The sequence below is a fragment of the Odocoileus virginianus genome, chromosome 5, assembly GCF_023699985.2.
Source record: "Odocoileus virginianus isolate 20LAN1187 ecotype Illinois chromosome 5, Ovbor_1.2, whole genome shotgun sequence".
Taxonomy (NCBI): domain Eukaryota; kingdom Metazoa; phylum Chordata; class Mammalia; order Artiodactyla; family Cervidae; genus Odocoileus; species Odocoileus virginianus.
This window is the reverse complement of record NC_069678.1, coordinates 11,788,188-11,807,364: the sequence shown is the minus strand read 5'-3', so window position 1 is coordinate 11,807,364 and position 19,177 is coordinate 11,788,188. Positions and strand designations below refer to the sequence as shown.

Here is a 19,177-nt window from a genome sequence, read left to right as displayed (position 1 = left end):
CTCAGCTCAGTCCAGGGCACCTCCCCCCACCATTTGCTTTGCCAATGTAGTCTCCAGGCAGTACAGACCAGCCCTCCCCATCTGTCACCAAACGTCCAGAGGGAGAGGCAGACTTCTTATCCTTTCTCCTTTAGCTAGGCTGTGCCCTGTCCCTCCTCTGGAGAGACTGGAGGCTGGGAGGAGAGGTAGGGTAAGGAACTGGACCACTGAGAGGTAGATTAGAGAGTCAGTGAGGGATAGATTTGGGATACAGACAAGCGACAGAGCTGGGGATGTGGAGATGTCTGCCCAATTTGACCTTAAATGAAGAGAATGCAAATGAGATGCAGACGATATGCAGATGAACGCGAGGATCTCAGAATTAACATTCCGGGTGGCGTGAGCTCTGTACCCAGGACCCCCACGCTTTTGCCAATACTCCCCTCCTAACCTTCCTGGGCTGAGTGAGTAAAAGGATCTCAAGAAAAATAAGAGCTTAGTTGGGCTAGGACTGCAGGACCTGGGAAACAGGGCTCTGCTCTCGCCTCCCCGCCCCCAACCCAAGCACCACCCAAGCTGCCATTGAAGCACAAGCAAAGACCACTCTCCAGGTTACGCTCGGACGCACCGTCGGTTGCTATGGGGACCCCCTCCACGTCCAGGCCTGAACCAATGGGCATCACCGCTGATGACCTCATGCCCCAGGCCCAAGGATTCTATTGGTTATTTAGAAGTCAGCGTGCCCCTCTCCAACTGCGTCACCGCTGGGGATCCCCCGACGACCCCAGCTGGTGTGGCCGACTGAAAGAAGAATGCGCTGGGAGCTCACAACTTGCCGAATGGATGAGTAAGGAAAGGAAGGAATTACTGAAAGGGAAGAAGAAAAAACGGTGGGGTTACATTGAAAAGACCAAAACTTTAGGGTTTAGCCTCTGGTGGAAGACTTGCAACCCCAGAAAGTGGGGAGCAGGATCGAGGTCGGAGACTGGGGCTCTCGGGTTCTCGGAACAGCGACATAGCTTGATGCGAAGATGAGGGGTTTTTGCATCATTCTGGTGAGACTAGGGCAAGCCCAGCAAATTGAGGGCCCCACCCTCGGCCATCTAGCGCCGGTGAGTTTAGGGGAGATCGGTGACGCCTCAAAACCTGCAGGTCCGCCGAGCCTCCTGGAACCACGCCCGGGAACACGCCTCGAGGACTTCTCATGGGTAGGGCCCAGTGCCGGAAGACCGCCCAGCGTCTTCGTCCTGTCTAGGCCCCATGAGCGGACTTGGCCCTCGCTTTCCTTGGAGACGCGCCCCGCAACTGAATCAGTTGTCCACACAAGGCCCAGGCTGGGCGGAAAGCGAGTGTAGGGAGGGGCTGGCTCGAGGCCTGCGGCCGGCGGGCCTGCGTCTTCCCCGCCTCCTCTCCCTCCCCAGCCCAAGTGCGTGGCGGCCCAGGTGTCCACCCTCACACCTGCAGAGAGCCAGGAGCTGGCGAGGGCCTGCCTGTGTCTGTGTCAAGCGTGCGCGTCTGCCTGAGAGAGAGGGCGTGTGTCTTGAGTGTGGGGAAAGCCGGTTTGGCCCCGTGTCTCTTTCGCACATGCGTTATCAGCGGCGAGATCCGCGCGCCGGCTACAGGCTCGGGAGCGAGCGCGCCGGGCTGGGTCCGCGAAGGGAGGGTGTCTGCGGCCGCTGGGAGCAGGATGAGAAGCCCGCAGTCCTTAATGCTGGTCTAACCAGTCATCCCCGGCCCGCGCCTCCTCTGGCTTCACTGGAGAGGGGCGGAGGTAGCAGTACAGTCGGTTTCCACGGTGACAGATGGACACCCTTCAGGTTGGCAGTAGAGACTGAACTCGAACACAGGACCGAAGACCGAGCCCATAGCTCAGGCTTCAGCTCAGACTTCACCCTCTTCACTCTGGCCCCTCGCCCCCGCTAAGAATCGTGTTTTGGGGTGAGGGCCCTGACACGAATACGCAAGCACATGCACCTACAGATATGGCATTTTATGAAAGTGGCCTTGAATCAGGGGGCGGGTCAACTCATGTAGGCTTCGTCCTCGGTGCTGCCCTCCGCCCCAGGCCTCAGAGCAATGGACACAACCCAGAGGGACGGGGTGTGAGCCGGGTGTGCAAAGGGGTGGGGCAGGGGCTCGAAAACCTCCAGCATTTCGGCCTGGTCATCAGTCTCCGGACCTCTAGCACCCTCCGCCCGCCACCCCCCCCCCCCCACGCGCATGTTCACACGCCGCCTCTTGCCGCCGCAGCCCCGCCGAGCTAATCAGCACAACATCCACCTATCGATCGTTGGCTGGGTGCCAGGCGGGCCGGCACCGTGCCAGGGGAAGCTGTGGGGCACCGGGGCGGGTAGAGCATAGCACCGGGGGAAGGGGCACCCCTTCTTTGGCTCCCCCCAGGTCACTGGTCAGTCTTGGGAGGGGGGCGTCATAGCTTTGCCTGCCAGAGGTGATAGAGACAGAGTGGGGCTGAGAGCAAAGGGGGCCCTCCCTCCTCGGCCCCACCCCCTCCTCCTTATAAAAGCGAAGAACAAAGAGGCCGCTGGGGAAGGAGGCTTTGATCTGACCCCACCTTCTCAGTTCTAGGCCAGGCACCGCCCAGCCTGCCCTTACGGAGTGGGGGGACACCCAGCTCTCAGGGACCCAGGCATTCTGAAACCCAGATGCTCTCTTTCTACTACCCCTTGCCTTTGCCCCAACATCCTGCTCGGTGCTGCCAGAGCTTGAGCAGTGCCCCGAGTGTGTGTGTGGGGGCTATCAGGAGCACCTGTCCCCTCCCCAGCCCAGGAAACCAGCTAGAGAGGTGGTAAAGGGTGCCAAGCTCCACAGCTGCTGCTGGCACCCACCCCACACTGCCCAGAGGGGTGCCCACTGAGGCCTGGCATGGATGGCTTGGGCACAGCTGGCATGGGGGTCAGGCCAAGCCACACTGAGAGCAGAGACTTCAGGGAACTCCGCTACTGTGCCACCCCCCACCCTGCACCCCGCTCCCCCCACCCCCCTCCAGGGCCCAGTGTCAGGCAAGGAGCTAGAGGGCAGAGGGCAGTAGGTTGGAAAAAGCAACAAAAAGATGGGTAGTTGGTTTACTAAAGTCCCGACACTTACAAAAATATACACTGGCATGAAATTCAACCTCATGCTAAGTCCGTCTTCACAGAAGACAAGTGAATGATCCTCTGGGGAGGCGAGGTGCTGCCCCAGGGAAGAGGCCCACAGGGCACTGGGGACAGATGGCAGGCCTGGGCTTCTTGCCTGACCTGGTCCAGCAATTCGCCTGTCCCCAGGTCTTCGCCTTGGCCCCCAGCAGGCTCCAGGATGCCATCCCATCAAGTCCCAGCCTTCCTGGGGGCAGGGATTTGAACATCAAGCCGCTGATGGAGACCTTATGGTTGCCTCGCCTCTGCTCTGAGGTGCCCAGGGCTGTCCGCCGCTCCCTGTGGCTCCTCTTCAGCCTGTGATGAGGAGGCCAGTACCTGGAAGGGTCGCCTCAGACCTCCCCCCCAACTCTTCCATCTTGTCTGTCTGGCTTGGCACGTCCAGCTCAGGTAGGGGGCAGGGGCCCCTCTCCAAGGAGTCTTAGGAGGGCTCTGGTTCCTGGGGGTGGCAGGAAGGGTCCGCTTGGCTCAGAGAACTCTCAGGAGTCGCAGAATTGGAAACAGCAGCAGCAGCAAGAGACAGAGGGGACTGGGAGTGGCCCCTCCTTGCCACCCTGACGTGCCACTCTCTCCACGGCTCCCAACAGGATGGGCTGACTCAGGCTCTGTGAGGGGGAGGGGGTAGCACTGATGGGTCCTCTTGCTTCGGCAGCCTCCTTCTTGCTCTGCCCGTTAGTTGTTCACTCCCACCCCTTGCTTCAGGGTCTCCCGAACCAGCCAATCCCTCCCATAATCTGCCACCTCAAAGCCCCAACTTGCAGGTCTCCTCCCAGGTGCCATTAGAGGCCACCAGTTCAGTGAGGGCCTTGCCCCGGAGATGCCATTCCCACTGTGCAGCGGAGGCTCCCACAGGCTAAAGGGGGAAGAAGAGGCCCCCCAGAGTCTAATGCTCCCAGATTCTTCCCACTGCTCCCCCCATTCCCGAGGGCCCCACACTAGCCAGAAGGGTTGCTCCCCCGCCCCAACCCACTCACTGTCCTCCTTGCAGCAGATAGACACCTGGAGCCTCAAGCATTGGCCAGGACTCCCCGGAGTTGGCACTGCTGGGTGGTGGGAAATTGGGAGGAAGAAGTTAGCATGGGCTAGTTTGCATGCTTCAGAGTCACTTTAAAACCCTCCCAGCTTCTCTCTCCAGTTCTCTGGAAAACTTTTCCTTATTGTGGGGCTACATCTAGATGCCCACCTGTGTTCCTCCTCATGTCCCCTTGCCCGGCTCCTCTTCCTTGCCCCGTGTCTTTATCAGCTCACTCTAGATATCCCCCTACCACGTTCTGGACCCTTGCCTGCTCCCCTCTCCTAGGCCTGGCCTGCCTTCCTTTCCTTTCCCCGCCCCTCAGGCTCTCTGCCTTGACTGCTGGCAATGGCAGGTAGCCCCACTCCCCTCCCTGCCTTCCCCAGGAGGTGGCCAGGGTGCCCATCCTCACTCACAGATGTAGTAGTAGGTCTCTCCAGGCAAGAACTCCATGCCAAGGGAGAAGGGTGTGAAGCGCTGAATCTTCTCTGGAAATCGAATAGGGCCAAAGGGAGCGAAGGGGTGGGAGCACTCCCAGCGCTTGAAGGCACCCGGCCCTTCAGCCCGGCAGGCCTTGTAGCCCGCCCAGTCCACTACGTATAATGCGAATGTCTCGGGGCCCTCAGGGGGCCCTGGACTCTCATAGTGTGGGCAGATGATGTCTAGGTAATCCTTGAAGCCCAGCTCCACCACAGCGTCTCCTCGAAGCAGCCTGCAGGCATAAGGTAGTCGAGGGCAGAGGGGCTCCTTGGCACAGCACAACAGGGGCACAAGGTTCAAAGATACCCCTTCCCAAGGGTCCCTGCCAGCCAGTCCCCACCCGCTGGAGCGGGAGCAGCTTGGGGGGGTCTTTGAGTTCCCCAGACCTACAACTCTTGAGAGACAAAGAGAGTGCAAGAAATGGATGAGGTAACCGATGCACAGTTTCAGAGAGGTTAAGGGACTGCAGGGCCTACAACCACAAGACTCAAACGTGAGAAGGTCACTCCCACACCCTAGCCTTTGGGTGGGAGCTGCCACCCCTCTTGAGCTCTGATGCCCAACACAAGGCCTTGGTGTAGCACCTGTGCTTGACAGATGTTAGGTGGATGGCTGCGGTGAAGAAGCCGAGGCACAGAGGCGAAGGGCACAGATCTGGGCCCACAGTGCAGTCACAGACCAGAGATGGAGACTGGAACAGTATCCTCTTTAACCGATTCACAAAGGGGAAGGCTGCCTTTTTAAGATGTCAATTCAATGCCGAAAGAATGCCATAGTAAGAAAGAAAGAAAAAGAGTGGATGGTGGGAACCTCCCCTCCCCCTCCTTTTTTTGCCAGGACAACAAAGTGCCAGACTTGGAGCCCCCTCCACGTATCTCCCAATCTTTGGCCTCCTCAGGACTCCCTTCGACCTCTTGGGAGATGCCCCGGGGGGAGCCACTATGGGTGTTAAGACCTAGGACACATCAACCCCTCCCACATCAAGTAAAGCATGAACTACTCCCATCCCCATGCTCATCATACACAGAGCCCAACTTGACTTATGAAAGGCCCCCAACTCTCTCTCAATGGGTGGTCTCAAGACCACCTGCATCTGGAGTTGTGATTAGGAATGCAGATTCCTGGACTCAGCTCAGACCTGCTGGAACAGAAGCTGGGCCTTTGTTTAGTTCCGCGGCATCCCTAGTGCCTGGAAAAGTGTCATGCACAAAGAAAATGCTTAATAAATATTTGGGAATGGAATGAATAAGTCAGAAACCTCAGGGTTAGGGGGTAGGAACCTGAATTTTTAACCAATTTTCCAAGTCATTCAGAGGCACTGGTCTGGAACACAGAGAGGAATTCAGAGGTGGAAGACAACAGCTCTCACCACACAGCAATGGTATTGTAATGACCTCTTCTGAAGCCTGCTCACCCGGGGGCCCTTGGGGATCCCAAAGGGCAGAGCCTAGGTCTTATTTCTAACCCCCAGCGCCCTAGTCCGGGCACACCGTACACGCTTAATAAATGTTAGTGACTGAACAAATGAACAGAGTCACAGATTGTTTTAAGTAGAAAATCAGAAAGGAAAACATGGAGAAAGCAGAGAGAGGCAAGGAGAATTGGGGAGGAGCATGGAAACAGGAAAAAAACATCCGGGTTCCAAGGCAGGCAGATCAGGAGACAGAAAATAGTAGTTTATATCTGTACAGCCTTTACCTCCTGTACACACATGACCTCAGTCTACCTGACTTCCCAGGGTACTAGACAATATTACCCCATTTTACAGATGAGATAACTGAGGTTAGGGAGGTCAGATGACTTGCCTAAAAGTGACTCAACTCTAGGAGGGCAGGGCCGAGACTGCACAGAAATAGAAGGACTAATAATGACTGAGATGAAAGCGTTCTAGAATGAGCTCAGGAGAAAAAGCGAGCACCAAAGGGGAGGCCAAGCCAGCAGGAGAGTAACCCTCTTTCACAAGAGTAACCACCCCCCCTCCGGCGCCCCGCAAGTCCGCTCGCCCCAGCTTCGGCCGGAGGAAGGCTGGGGATCCCCAAGACAGAAGCGAGGGGGGCGGGGCTCGGGTTGCAGGCTGAGGTTCCCCCAGCTCCCGGCTCTCAGACCCCACCGACTGCCTTCGGGGCTGGGGTCCTCCGCTCGCCTCCAACGCAAGCGGGCGGGCATGGGGGACCCCAGGCGCGCCTCGCCCCTCCCTCCTCCCCCGCCGGCTCAAACAAAGGATCCCCGGCGCGCGGCCGGGTCCAGGCGGCGCCGCGCACAGAGCGAGTGTCGTGCGCGCGCCCGGCCCGGGAGCGTGCAGGCCCGGCTCGCCGCCCGCCGGTTTCGGCCCGGCTACCTGGGGTTACTGGAGTTCCAGTAGACCGCAAGGCGGAGGCCACAGCCCCCTCGCAGAGGGGAGCTGAGGAGCACGGCCCAGAGGACAGTCTGCAGCAGGGGCTGCAGCCGCATCGCCCCCTAGGTCTGGTGTGGTCTGGCCCGGCCCGTCCCGGTCCGCTTCGCAGTCGCGGCGAGAAAGGTACAAAGTGCAGAGGAGGTTGGGGTGGGGCTTGCGAGAAGGGGGGTGGGGTGCAGAGACTCACAGGCCACGCCCCTGGATAACTTTTCACCAATGGGGTCGCGTCTCCGCCTCTTCATTCAAAGCCAACTCTTGTTAACCTTCTGGGCGCCGCAGAGTTCTCCAGCTTCGGCAAGCTTTCGCTGAGGTTGGGCCCGTTTCAAGGGGGCGGCAAAAAGGGACATATTACCCTGTCTAGGAGTTGTTTTAGAGAGGTCGTGTCTTTCGTGCTGTGTTAGTACAGGGTGCTTCCCTGGTGGTTCAGGGGTAAAGAATCTGCCTGCAGTGCGGGAGACGCGGGTTCGATCCCTAGGTTGGGATGATCCCCTGGTTGGGATGATCCTCTGGAGAAGGAAATGACAACCCACTCCAGTATTCTTGCCGGGATAATCCCATGGACAGAGGAACCTGGCGGGCTACAGTCCATGGGGGTCGCAAAGAGTCGGACTGAGAGACTAAATAAAAACAACAATATAGTGTGTGTGTGTGTGTGTGTGTGTGTGTGTGTGTGTGTGTGTGTGTTTTCAATTGCTCAGTCGTGTCTGACTCTTTGTGACCCCATGGACTGTAACCCGCCAGGTTCTTCTGTTCTTGGGATTATATCGGCAAGAATACTGGAGTGGGTTGTCATTTCCTTCTCCAGGGGATCATCCCGACCCAGGGATTGAACTCACGTCTCTTGCGTCCCCTGCTTTGGCAAATGGATTCTTTGCCACAGCACCACCTGGAAAGCCATAATACAGGGTGGAAAGCCTTATTAAATCTTTGGAAGATTTAAATATGGGCCCACGCCTCTCACCCAGAAAGAGGCAAGTGAGGCGCGGGGCAAGAATCCATGAAGTTTGTCCAGCCATCGTAGGCACATTGCTCCTTTTTCTTTGCACGTCTAGAGATACAGCGAGAGGAAGGGACAAATCGCCTCCCGGGGACCCCTCACCCCACCCTTTACCGAGCCTCAAGTGGCAAGCTTGATGCTTACCTTGGGATTGGCAACTGTCCCTTTCCACCCCACACCTTCGTTCTGGGAGAACGAAGGCCACAGTCTCCAAGACGAAGTAATGAGGTGGTTGCGGGCCGGTACAAAGCACCTTTGTTCCCAAACCCTCAGGTGGGGTGGGGGAGGGGGGAGGCAGGTGTGCGGCCTTGGAATCTTGGGAGCCGCTGCCCCGCCCTGCCCCAGCTCCGGGGCTCTGAGAACATCAGCCAGTTCCATTTTCCCCAGCCACTGGTCAGAGGGTGGGGAAGGCGAGTCCAACAGCTTGACGGGTTTGTCAATGGCCGCCGCTAAAGGGCCGCGCAGCGTTGGCGGTGAGAACTTGGCGACTGGGGGTGGTAGAAGGCATACAGCGCCCTTTGTGGTACTGGATTATGCAGAGAGACATCACAGGCTAGGCAGACACTAGCCGCGAGCATCCCAGGGATCCTCTCACCCAACCTGGGACTCTCGCCCTCCCTATCCTGTCTTCCTCTGAGGCGGCAGCGTCTCCTGGCGGCCAGACCTGGAATCACAACAGGGGAGACCCTCCTTCCCGAAGCAGACAAACTTGAAGACGTGCTCCCAAGACCTCACTTTTATTTTAAGTCAGCAGACAGGCTGTGCGCACTTCCTTCAGCTCCGTCCAGCTCCCAGACCCTTCCCAACCCCCAGATGCCGCGGAGTGGGCCGGTCCCCAGAGTGCTGTTTGACAGCAAGTGGAGGTACCCGGTATCTTAAGACTCCTGCTCCACAGGGTCCAGGCTCCGGCTCCTTCAGTCACCGTGGGGGGCTTCAGGGGTCAGGTCTGCCTATTGACGTCCTAAGTCCAGGCTGGAGGCAGCAGAACCTCAGGAGAAGTTAGAGGTAGAGCGAGGACGCTGCTGGGGGCGGCGGCGCAGGCCTGGGATGTGGAAAGCCAAGAAAAAAGGTCAGAGGTGCTGTTTTCCCAGACCACTCGCCCAATCCACCCATCCTCCGCGCCTCTCCTCTCCTCTCCTACCTGGAGGGTACCACTGGGGGCGGGATTCCAGCTCCAGGGCCAGGCAGGTCACCAGAAGGGCGCCGGCCGTGAGGGTCAGCAGGCAGTGGCTTTCTCGGGGGTGGGGGCTTGGTGGGCCCCTGTGGCTGAGAGAGAGAAGGCCAGCTTGGGAGAGCGTATCATGTTGTTCACTCTGACGCACTGATGCTGGGGAGCACCAGCTTGAGAGGTGGCACCATAGGTCACCTGTGTCTCCAAACCAACCTGTCACCATTAAAGATGCCACTGGGGTATGTGGCCTCAGGCACAGAGGAGGTCTTGCCACCAGCACCACAGCCCTGGGTGGGGGGAGAGGCTGTGCCCTTCTCTCCCCCCACGGTTACCTTTGGGCGCCTCACCACCGGGTCAGCGGGCAGAGGGCGGGTGGGGGGATTGGGTCGGTCTGCCAGCTCAGCCTGAACAGAGAGAGGGGCGGTGACTATGAGAGCACAGCCAGGGGCAGTGGACATGCGACGGGTCGCCCCAGGGGTTCAGGTCAACATGCAAAGTCAGCCAGGGGGCAGAAGAGAACTGGGACGTGCGCATGGGGCTTGAGTGCATGCCAGGAGAGGCCTCAGGGGAGAGAGGTGTGGGTCACTGGGGGTGTCCCTGGCCAACTGCAGTCCCGCCACTGACCACTAGATGGTGGTAGAAACCAAGGCAGACGGCTCACCCTTTGCTGCTTCTGGGGCTCAGAGTGTCTGAAGGCTGAGGGCACCCTGGTCCCCTAAAGACGAGTGCTACTGGCAGGGAACAGGGATGAGAGCTGCAGTTGGGCACCAAGCCTCCCACCTGCCCTGGGCCAGGGCCGGGCCTGGCCCAGATTTACCTGGAGTCTCTTGGGCACAGGGTCAGGAGGCAGCGGCCTGGAAGGAGGGGCCGGGAAGCCAAGAGCACTAGCCTGCTGAGAGAGCCGGAGGAGCAGACAGGCAGGGGGCGGGGGAGGGAGCAGAGAGACAGATGTGGGCAGAGAGGTGTTAGTGCTCAGGGGTGGGCAGCCAGGGCCCCAGGGGCAGTGGGGCTGTGCATGCATGCAGTTATTCAGTTGCATGCAGAAAGGGTGACAAGTGGTGGAGTAGGCATGCAGACCACCTCCACACACGCACTCCTGTCATCAGATCCAGGGGGCTCAGGGCAGAGGCACTCACCGGCCCTTCTACACTTGGTGGCCAGGGCCTCATCAGGTCCTGGCGCATGAAGCCCACTCTGAGCACCCCCTCGTGCCCTCCTGGGGCACCACTGCTGGGAGCACAGGGAGACCCACCTTTGAAAGCCACTGGCTTGGCCAGCTCGCAGAGCTCAGCACTCCTTCCTCTAGGTGATTGCCCCGCCCCAGTCCAGACTGGACTGTTTCTCAGCCTGCAGCCAGGGGAGGTGCGGGGAAGGCTGGCCCTGACTCCAATGACTGACTCATGGGCGATGCAAGTCTTTCTCTGAGTCCAGAGCCTTGGACACCCCCACCCAACCTGGATTCCTGCCTGGGTCGGGGCCCTCTCTGCTCTGGCATACAGACTTACCTTGGCACCTGGCATCAGCAGGGCCCTCTGTGGGGGTCCTGGGCGTTCTGGGGGACCAGACTGGGCTGCCCTGAGCATGGAGAAAGGCAAGGAGGGCGAGGACCCAGCCTCAGACCATTTTGTGCCCATAGGCAGCCCTTGAGTGGGGTTAATTCTTTGTGGCCCCTTGAAGCATGGTTTAGGCCAAATCAGAGGTGAGGAGGGGAAGCTGATCAGCCTGAGGGATGGCCCCACTTATCCAGCCCTGGGGCTCCTGGAGAGAAATGGTCCTAGCACTGCAGTTGCCCCACCTGGGTCTACACATGAGGTGAAGAGTTATGGGGCACAAGTAGGGAAGGGGGTGTATGGGGTGTGGTCTGGGGGCTGCCCAGGGGATGGGGGCAGGGCTTCAGAGCTGTGGTCCTTAACAGAGATGTTGAGAGAGTTGGTAACAGGGAGGCTTGTACCTGTATTGGCAGCTGGGTCCTTTGAGCTGGCAGAGTCGTTGGCGCAGGCGGGCACGATGCCAGTAGCTGGCACCAAGGAGCACCAGGACCAGCAACAACAGGAGGCTGAGAGGCAGCCCTGTGGTCAGGGAGCTGGTTGCTGTGGGTGAGATCAGGTGATCAGTGAAGTGAAAGGGTCAGGGGTCACAGGGAGGCAAGGAACCAGCAGCGAAGGGATCAGAAAAAGAGGGGTGATGAAGGACACCCTCTCAGCTGCCCCTGCACCCCACGCTGTGCTACCTCTGATGTGGGTGGTGCAGTCTGGGGGTGCCCAGCCATCCTCACAGTGGCAGCGTCTGTTGCTGTCGCAGACCTAGGATGCACAGGTTGGACAGTGAGGAGCTGGGCTCTCTGGGGCCATGTTTCCCTGTCCCCAGCTTTTCAGGATCTCAGATGTCCACGGCTGGGCATGCTGAGGATGAGGAGGTAGAAGGTGCCACCGCTCTGGAGAGAGGGACTCGATCGGTGCCAGCAGCAGAGGAAATTAGATTGAACTCACGCTGTGAGTGCCTTCTATCTGCCGGCCACTGTGCCAGAAGCTAGTGTTGTACTCACCTCGTGTGCCCCAGGAAGTGGGTACTACTATTATGCCCATTAGTTAGATGAGGAACTGAGCTCAGAGAGGTTAATAACCTGCCAGGGGTCCCACAGTTAAGACACGGTAGAGCTAGGATTAGAACCCAGGTGTGTCTGTTTGCAAAGCCCACCATTATTTTCCTTCCCAGAGGCTCCCTGCTCCCCCTTCATCTCCCCCCATGCCAGCTCACCCCATGCCCATGGCATCTCCTTCGACATTCCTGTGCTCCCAGGACCTCTACTGACTGGCACCGCTGCTCAACACACACCTGCCCAGTGGGGAGAGAAGAGCAAAGATCACCCTCTCACACGCTTTACTGGCCCTGGGACGCCGAGGCCCAGCACACTTTTACAGATGGGGACACCAAGGCTCACAGGCCCACAGGACTCTGCTCCATCTGAAGTGAGAATCTGAACTCCCCTCAGAGCCTGCACTGTTTGCACTGGTGGCTAATGAGGTCTGGGCACTGCTCACAGCAGTTCAGACATCCCTCCCCACCTGGTCCTGCCCACCGAGGCTGCTCACCAGGCCAGGGCCACAGGCTGTGCCAGGCAGAGTCAAGAGGGGCTGGGCCACGTCGTTGCCCAGGTCCAGGTGTACCCAGCTACAGTTCAACTTCAGCTGGGTCCCGTTGGCTTCCAGCATCTCCCAGCGAAGATCCTGGGCTGAGCCCAGCAGAGGCTGGGCCCTCCCACCCTGGCACTGGAGTTGCCCGCACATGGCATCTCTGGGGTGAGGGAGGAGGTGCAGGGTCAGTGTGGTGGAGCCAAGATGCCCACAGACCTAGGGGAGGAGCCAGGTTCCCTCACTTACCGAGGGGCACAGGACACATAACTGCCATCAGGATTGCGCCCACAGCTCCCAAAGGCGTCCCCTCTAGTATTGGCAGCAAGGAGGCAGAGCGGTGCGGCGGGCTTGGCCCCAGGCCCCCAGAGAGCCTGGCACTGCTGGGCGTAGGAGGCACAACGCCCTAGCATGCACACAGCCTGTCCACCAGCACATGGCTCACCGTCCCCCATGCTGACATCCGGGGGGCACTGGGAGCTGTCTCCGGGGCAGAACTCCGGTAAGTCGCATTCACCTCTGGTGGGGCGACACTTCCAGCCAGCTGGACGCAGCTGTGGAGGGTGGGTGAATGTTAGTGTGGGGTTGGGGGCAAATCCAGCCAGGCCCTGGGAGTTAGGATGACCTTTTCCACCCTGGCCCCTGGCAGGTGGACTCTGGGTGGCCGGTCCAGTCTGGGCCCACCTGGCAATTGTGACAGCAGAGTCCATCAGATGCGCACTGGGCCCCTGGCCTCAGCTGACAGGTGAAGTAGTCACAGCAGGGATCAGTGCAGTCCTGCAGGGAAGGGCACAGAAGGCCAGGTGTCAGAGCGGGCTGGGCCTGGGACCTGACCCCAACCGCCCCCGGGAGCCTGAACCCGAGGCCTCTGCATGGCGGGTGAGAGCTGGAGCTGGACAGCCTGCCTGCTGTCCCCGCAGACAGGCAGGTGGGGAGCGGGGCTCTGGGGGCTTGGAGACAGCCGATGAGCCAGGGTGAGGGCACAGCTCTGGGGGAGGGGCTTACATCTGGGAAGCCACAGTCACACTGCTCGCCGGGCTCCACCAACATATTTCCGCAGACACTGGCCATAGAAGGCAGATCGGACAGCCGTTCAAAGAGGCAGCTGCCCATTCCACCCAGGAGGGCTTTCTCCAGGGCCTGTCGGCTGCAGTTGCTGAAGTTCAAGCCTGGCAGGAAGCTGGAGATGACAGCAAGGAGGTTGGGGCTGCAGACCTCCCCCTGCCCCCTTCCCTCTCCATCCTGCAGTTACTCACTCTGTGGAGGCCTCCATGATGCAGCTCTTGGCTGGGGCTGGACCCGGACAGGGGCAGCTATTCCCAGGGGAGTCATGGCCCAGGCCCAGGCTGTGTCCCAGCTCGTGGGCTATTGAGGAGGCGACTCCCAGGATGCTCGTGGAGTGGTCCTGTCATTGGGGAGGGGATAGCCCAGGTCGAGCACCAGCCTGATTGCTCCTGTTCTCTCTTCATCTGACCTCTTGGGCCCTGAGCAGGTCCCGCCTCCCTCCTTAAGTGCTTCTAAACCAGGAGGAGAGCCCAGGCCTGGGTGGTAGGAAACTTGGGCTCTAGCTCAGCTCTGTTCCCCATATCTCACTGTATGGCCCTGGGAGAGCACCAAGGTCCTTTGGGCCTCAGCTGTCCCCCCCTCCCCCAAGAAATGGGCAAAGCTTCTAGGTGAAGACATGATGAGCTGGCCACAGGCGAGGGGCACCTTCCATGCACCCCTGCCCTCTATACCCTCAGCTTGTGGTTGGTAACTTTGCTGGGGGTTTCAGTGAATATATGGTACCACAGCTGTAGGACTTGGATGGGGAATGGGGAGGAGATGTGGACATAGCTCACCATGTTCACACCTCCTGAAAACTCAGGAGAACAGATGGAGTTCTGAATGGCCATGCCCACCGTGGGCCCAGAGAATGAAGTGGCACTGTGGGATTGAAAGGTCAAAGGTTAGGGTTCCAAAGTAAAAGTGGCCAGAGCTTCAGGCCCTCACAGAGGGAGCTGGGGTATGAAATTGGCCAGGCCAAGGCAGAGCCAGACCCTGCTGGCTGATCCTGGGGGGGTGTCTTACGTCACCAACTGGGCACTGTCGTGGGGCAACCGAGGCAGCAGGTTTGTCCGGCGCCAGTGGAGGAAGCTGTCTAACGTGAGACCTGGGTTCCGGTTTATCTCTATCAGGTCGTGCTGGGTCCAGGCCTCCAGGCCCACTAGTGCCACCCGGACATTCATAGGCCTGAAGAACTGGAAGAGAACTGGGACTCAGGAGAGGAGTTCCCAATGTTGGGGGCCATCAGGATGCTGTCAGGCCTGATACTCACTGTGTCCAGGAGGAGGGCCACTTCCAGGGTGCGGTTCAGTAGGCTCTGGAAGCCCCGGTGCCTCTGGACCTGCGGGTCAAGAGAGGTGACCAGGAAAGGTAGCACGGCTGGCAGAGGTCAGGGGAGGGCAGCCAGGGGCTGGCCAGCTCACCTCGGAATGGTCAGCCACAATCACCAGCTCAACAATCTTGGTCTCTGTCACCACGTCCCGCCTCCACTGTGGACAAGAGGAAGGAGCATCAGACACACCCACCAGCCACCACCCGCAGCCACGCCCAACTGGCCAGGCTGTGTCCACACCCACCCTGTGTGGTCAAAGCGAAGAGAGTGAAGAGTCCATTTTACAGGGAACCACGGAGAACCTGGGAGGCCGGGGACTTGCCCAAGTGGACTAAGAATAGGTTATGAAGCTGGGAGTAGAGCCCTGCTTTTCTGGCTTCAAATTCAGTGCTTTTTCCAAATTAGGGAAAAAAAAAAAAAAAGCTGACACCATCAAATACTTAACATATGCCAGACAGATTGGAGTTCTAAGCATTTACATACATATATATATGTATGTAGATACATTTAATCTTCACAGTAATCCTATAAGGTAAGTAGTTCCATTATCCCCATTGAATAAATTGAGTTCTTACTGCTTGATGATCAGTAACTATGTATTTGCTATATCCAAGTGAGAGCTCTCTGCATTTGGATCATAAGACAGATGAAGGGTTTGAGTCAAGTGCCTGCATCCAAATCCTGGAAATACCATGTATTAGTTGAATGGCCTTGACCAAGTCACTTAACCTCTTAGAGCCAGTTTTCTCACTAAAACAGAGCTATGGATAGCACCTACCCCCCACGGTTGCTGGAGTGAGTGAAGGAGTTAATGTTTACAAAGTGCCTGGTACTGCGAAATCGCTCCATGAGCAGGAACTGTCGTTACTATGAGCCAATAGTTCTGAGGGCCAGGGGGCCAAGCCCGGGGACGACAGAAGCCCAGCCCTCCTGTCTTTCCTCCTCACCCGATGAGTGTGACGCTGTCCCAGGGGGTGCTCCGGTAGAGCCTGCATGAGCACAGATGCAGGCCAGCTCAGGGCACAAGTGTGGCGCGGCAGCAGGAGGTCTTGGATCCGGGAGATGACTGGGGGACCCTGAAGATCCCCAGGCCCCAGCTCCACGGAGTAGCTTCTCTCTGGGGACAGGATCACTAAGCCCCTATGCGAAGATGCAGGAAGTCAGAAAGCTTACCAGCTCTATACCTGTTTACCCGCACTCTCTCCACCTTCATGGAATAGACCCCTTGTACCTGAGCCCAGAGCAGGTGCAGAGAGAGACCCAGGAGTGGGCGTGGCCATGCACTCTCCCCTCGTAGCAGCAGTTCTCCTACAGCAGAGAAACATGAGTGCTGACCTGAAGGCCAGGCCAGATCTGAGCCAGGAGGCTAGCTTGTTGGTGAGGATATGCAGTGTCCTCCCATCTTCTAGGAATGGCACCTTCCAGTTGCCCCTTCCCTTATCCCCTCGGACCAGAAACAGGGCACAAGATGGCCTGACTCACCAGAGTATGTCCCTCACTGACCACCCGGGTGCCATCAGGCTGGTACCACACCAGGGTTGGGCGGCCTGAGACTAGCTCCCTGCAGAATGAAGAAAAAGGAGGGCAGGGTCAGCTGCCTCTTAGGATGGTGCAGTGACAGCTTGAGGCCTGGAGAGGGTAGAGGGGCAGCTGGGGGCTAGGCAATCCCCCCGACCTTCCTGCTTCCCCTCCAGTAGCAGAGTATGGTGGTTGGGCCATAGACTGGCTACAAACCCAGGCTATCTGAGTTCCAATCTAGTTTTTAGCACCCACCAGCTGTGTGACCTTGGGGGAGTTATTTAATGTCTCTGTGCCTTGACTTCTTCACCTATGAGGCCAATAATGATACATAATAGTATCTACTTGATAGAGGTTGTTATGAAGATTTAGTGCGTTCAGGCTCTTAGTACCTAAGCACCACATCGTAGTACCACCTCGTAGATGCTATATGAGTTGTTAGTCGTGTTATTAGTAACATTACTGCTATAATTATTACCTATTCTGCAGCAGCTCCAGGATATGACTCTCACCATCCAATTCCAGTTTGATCCGCAAAGCCTCAGGCAGACTGGTCTGTGGGCACCAGAGGGCATGTCACCTCCCTGGCCCTGTCTGTAACTCCTATCTTCTCTAACCAGAAAACCTCAGGCCCTTAGGAGAGCACCGACGATTAGATCATTGGTGGGGGGATCCCGAGGGAGGGGCCAGGAAGCCCTGCCTGGCCTGGGGCATTGTTCTGGGGGGTTGTGTGGGGAGGTCAAGGAAGGTATCTGAGCCGCCCCTTCTCGGCTTCCTGCCCAGAGAGGAAGCATCATGTAGGGCCCAGTGCAGGCCCCAGCCCTTCCTCTGACTCAGCTTTAGAATTGGGAGGGGAGGGTGTCTGGTGGGGCCCGACCCTCTCCAAGTCCCCCCACTGAGAGAACCGACCACATGAGACCAAGAGAGCAAGTTTGGCCTCAGTGGAGATGGACGACTTGGGTGGGGCTGAGGCAGACAGATGTGTGTGTAGACGGGAGAGGGAGATAAGTGAAGCCAGGTGCTGGGGTGGGCAGGGAGAGGCGGCAGGCCCGGGATGGCCATGCTGCTGCGAAGTGCGCTCACCCGCTCTCAGCCTGCCTCTGCCTGGAGACACCTGGTTACTCAGGGTGGTGGGGGGGTGCGAACTTATTTCTTTGAGGGGAGAGAGGCTCACCTGAAGCACCGCTGCTTGGCTGAGCGTGAGGTTGTCCCAAAGGATCCAGGGCTCCAGAGGTCCCTTCTGGGCCCTCTCTGGCCTCGCCTGCGTCTCCTCAGTGACACCTGCAGGGTTCCCAGGACACCCCAAAAGAGTACTGAGAGAATCAGCGCCAGGGCTGGAGGTGGCTGCTGCCCTCTGACCCACCTGGCTCCCAACCCATCAAGGCCCTTCTCTGCTTGAAGGGCTCCTACACTGCATTCTGGGACTTAAAGGAGAATACTAGAGGGTGGGGGCTTCTCTCCAGTTTTTTCCTTTCATCCCACCAACGCATCCACAAGTCCCCAGAGAAAGAAGTTCAGCATGCCCAGCCTGTTGTCCTTCCCTGTCCCCCTCAGCTAATCCCAGGTTCTCACAGGGACCCTCCCCCTGTTCCCACTCCCTCCCAACCCCCTCCTCCCCAGGAACGCCCCCTCTCAGGACTGGGCGAAGCCTTGTGGCCCAGTGCCCACTCACCCTCCCTTTCCTCACATCAGAGATGCCGGGAACGCCCATTTCTGGGTGAGCATTGCAAACACCCCCCTCCTTAAATACCCCTCATGCCCAGTTAGGCACACCCGCTCCCCAAGCCTCTGCTTCCTCCCGGAGTCCCCCCCCCACCAAATGGCCCTCTCTCCTCCGGACACTCCACCCCCGCCTGCCCTCTCGGCCCCCAGCCCAAGACAGCAGCGGGAAGTGAAAGTTCCAAGGAGGGGTTGGTGTCCCAGCTTCTTTCCTGGCCAACTCTCCCATTCCTGGCTCCTCCCGGGCCCCCTCCCGCTCGGTGAGCTTTCTGGTGGGATCAGCACCAGGGTGAGGGGTGCCGGCCTCTCAGGCCTGGGATGAGGGGCCAGGAAGTATCCTCTTCGCCAAACCCTAGGAGCCGTGCCTACTCGGCTCCCTGGCACCGGGTGGAACGATCAGCTAGGCCCCAGAGGAGCGAAGACGTCAGTCCCGGGGAGCAGAGCCCCACTACCGCGATCCTGAGGGGGTGCTGGGCCAGGCCCCGCGGTGCCCGGTCCCGGGGCCTGAAAGTGTCCGCGGGGACCCTGCAGAGGATGACCGGCCCAGAGGCGCCGGCATCCCTCCACCTTCCCTCCCCACTCCATCGCCCCGTCGCCGGGTCCTCGGCCCAGAACATCAGACGAGGGCAGGCTATGCCCTGAATGGGGTCTCTCGGGGTCTCCGGCCGACCCCAGGACCCCAGGGTCTCCCGACTTCCCCGTGCGTCCTCCCAGGGCGACCCCCGGCCCACTTCTGGCCAGGCACTCACCTATATCTGGGAGCGGTCGGGAGGGCAGTGGGCTGCCCGCGCCCAGGAGCCCCAGGGCCCAGAGCAGCGCCAGGCGCATGGCAGCGCCGCCCGGGGCCGGGCGAGGGCAGCAGGTGCTGGGCCGGGCGCCGAGGAGCCGCGGCTGCCGGGTCGGCTTCTCGCACCTCGCAGCCAGGCGCAGCCACAGGCCCCTCCCAGGCTCCTCCCACCCGGCCAGAGCCAGGCCCCGCCCCGAGGCCCCGCCCCTGGAAGGGCTCCACCCCCACAGTGCGCCGGGTTCCGAAGAAGTGTGGATCCAGCCCCTGACTCCGACTGCCGCACTGCTGGCCCTGCTCTGCACAGCCACTTCAGGCTGCTTGCAGGATGGGAGCCAAGGCCCGGTCCGACCGGCTTGGGAGTCGCTCCTCCACCCGGCCCTGGGTCAGGACGCCTTCGTAGCAGCTGCACTGCCCTCCGCTCTCACGACCGCAGCCGGGCCCTGCCGGATCAGGTGG

The 19,177-nt window shown here is 59.3% G+C and overlaps 2 protein-coding genes across 12 annotated transcripts; both read right to left on the bottom strand.

Annotated features, from left to right (window-relative positions):
• Positions 1-3,048: 3,048 nt before the first annotated feature.
• On the bottom strand, positions 3,049-7,202 carry EFNA4 (ephrin A4). 4 transcript variants are annotated; one of them, XM_070467452.1, is made up of 4 exons: positions 6,965-7,202; positions 4,563-4,858; positions 4,134-4,174; positions 3,049-3,739 (listed from the first exon to the last, which is right to left on the bottom strand). In XM_070467452.1, the coding sequence occupies exons 1-4, from the start codon at positions 7,075-7,077 to the stop codon at positions 3,614-3,616; spliced, it is 576 nt and encodes a 191-aa protein (XP_070323553.1). In that variant the 5' UTR covers positions 7,078-7,202; the 3' UTR covers positions 3,049-3,613. The 4 variants fall into 4 exon arrangements, with proteins under 4 accessions (XP_070323553.1, XP_070323552.1, XP_020768188.1 ...); XM_070467451.1 differs by having other exon boundaries at positions 4,134-4,177; positions 6,965-7,201; XM_020912529.2 differs by having other exon boundaries at positions 4,109-4,174; positions 6,965-7,199.
• A 1,537-nt stretch (positions 7,203-8,739) lies between these two features.
• On the bottom strand, positions 8,740-18,890 carry ADAM15 (ADAM metallopeptidase domain 15). 8 transcript variants are annotated; one of them, XR_011487674.1, is made up of 23 exons: positions 18,684-18,890; positions 17,390-17,496; positions 16,694-16,770; positions 16,180-16,258; positions 15,929-16,005; positions 15,645-15,837; positions 14,789-14,854; positions 14,638-14,706; positions 14,391-14,560; positions 14,162-14,246; positions 13,577-13,725; positions 13,326-13,500; positions 13,005-13,097; positions 12,570-12,874; positions 12,282-12,483; positions 11,947-12,024; positions 11,420-11,492; positions 11,141-11,279; positions 10,695-10,764; positions 10,007-10,081; positions 9,522-9,593; positions 9,160-9,402; positions 8,740-9,060 (listed from the first exon to the last, which is right to left on the bottom strand). XR_011487674.1 is itself a non-coding variant. In XM_020912507.2 (23 exons), exons 1-23 carry the CDS (start codon positions 18,760-18,762, stop codon positions 9,018-9,020), a joined length of 2,601 nt encoding a protein of 866 aa, XP_020768166.2. In that variant the 5' UTR covers positions 18,763-18,889; the 3' UTR covers positions 8,740-9,017. The 8 variants fall into 8 exon arrangements, 7 of the variants coding, with proteins under 7 accessions (XP_020768166.2, XP_020768167.2, XP_020768168.2 ...); XM_020912507.2 differs by having other exon boundaries at positions 9,160-9,284; positions 18,684-18,889; XM_020912508.2 differs by having other exon boundaries at positions 9,160-9,284; positions 10,007-10,078; positions 18,684-18,889.
• Positions 18,891-19,177: the final 287 nt, after the last annotated feature.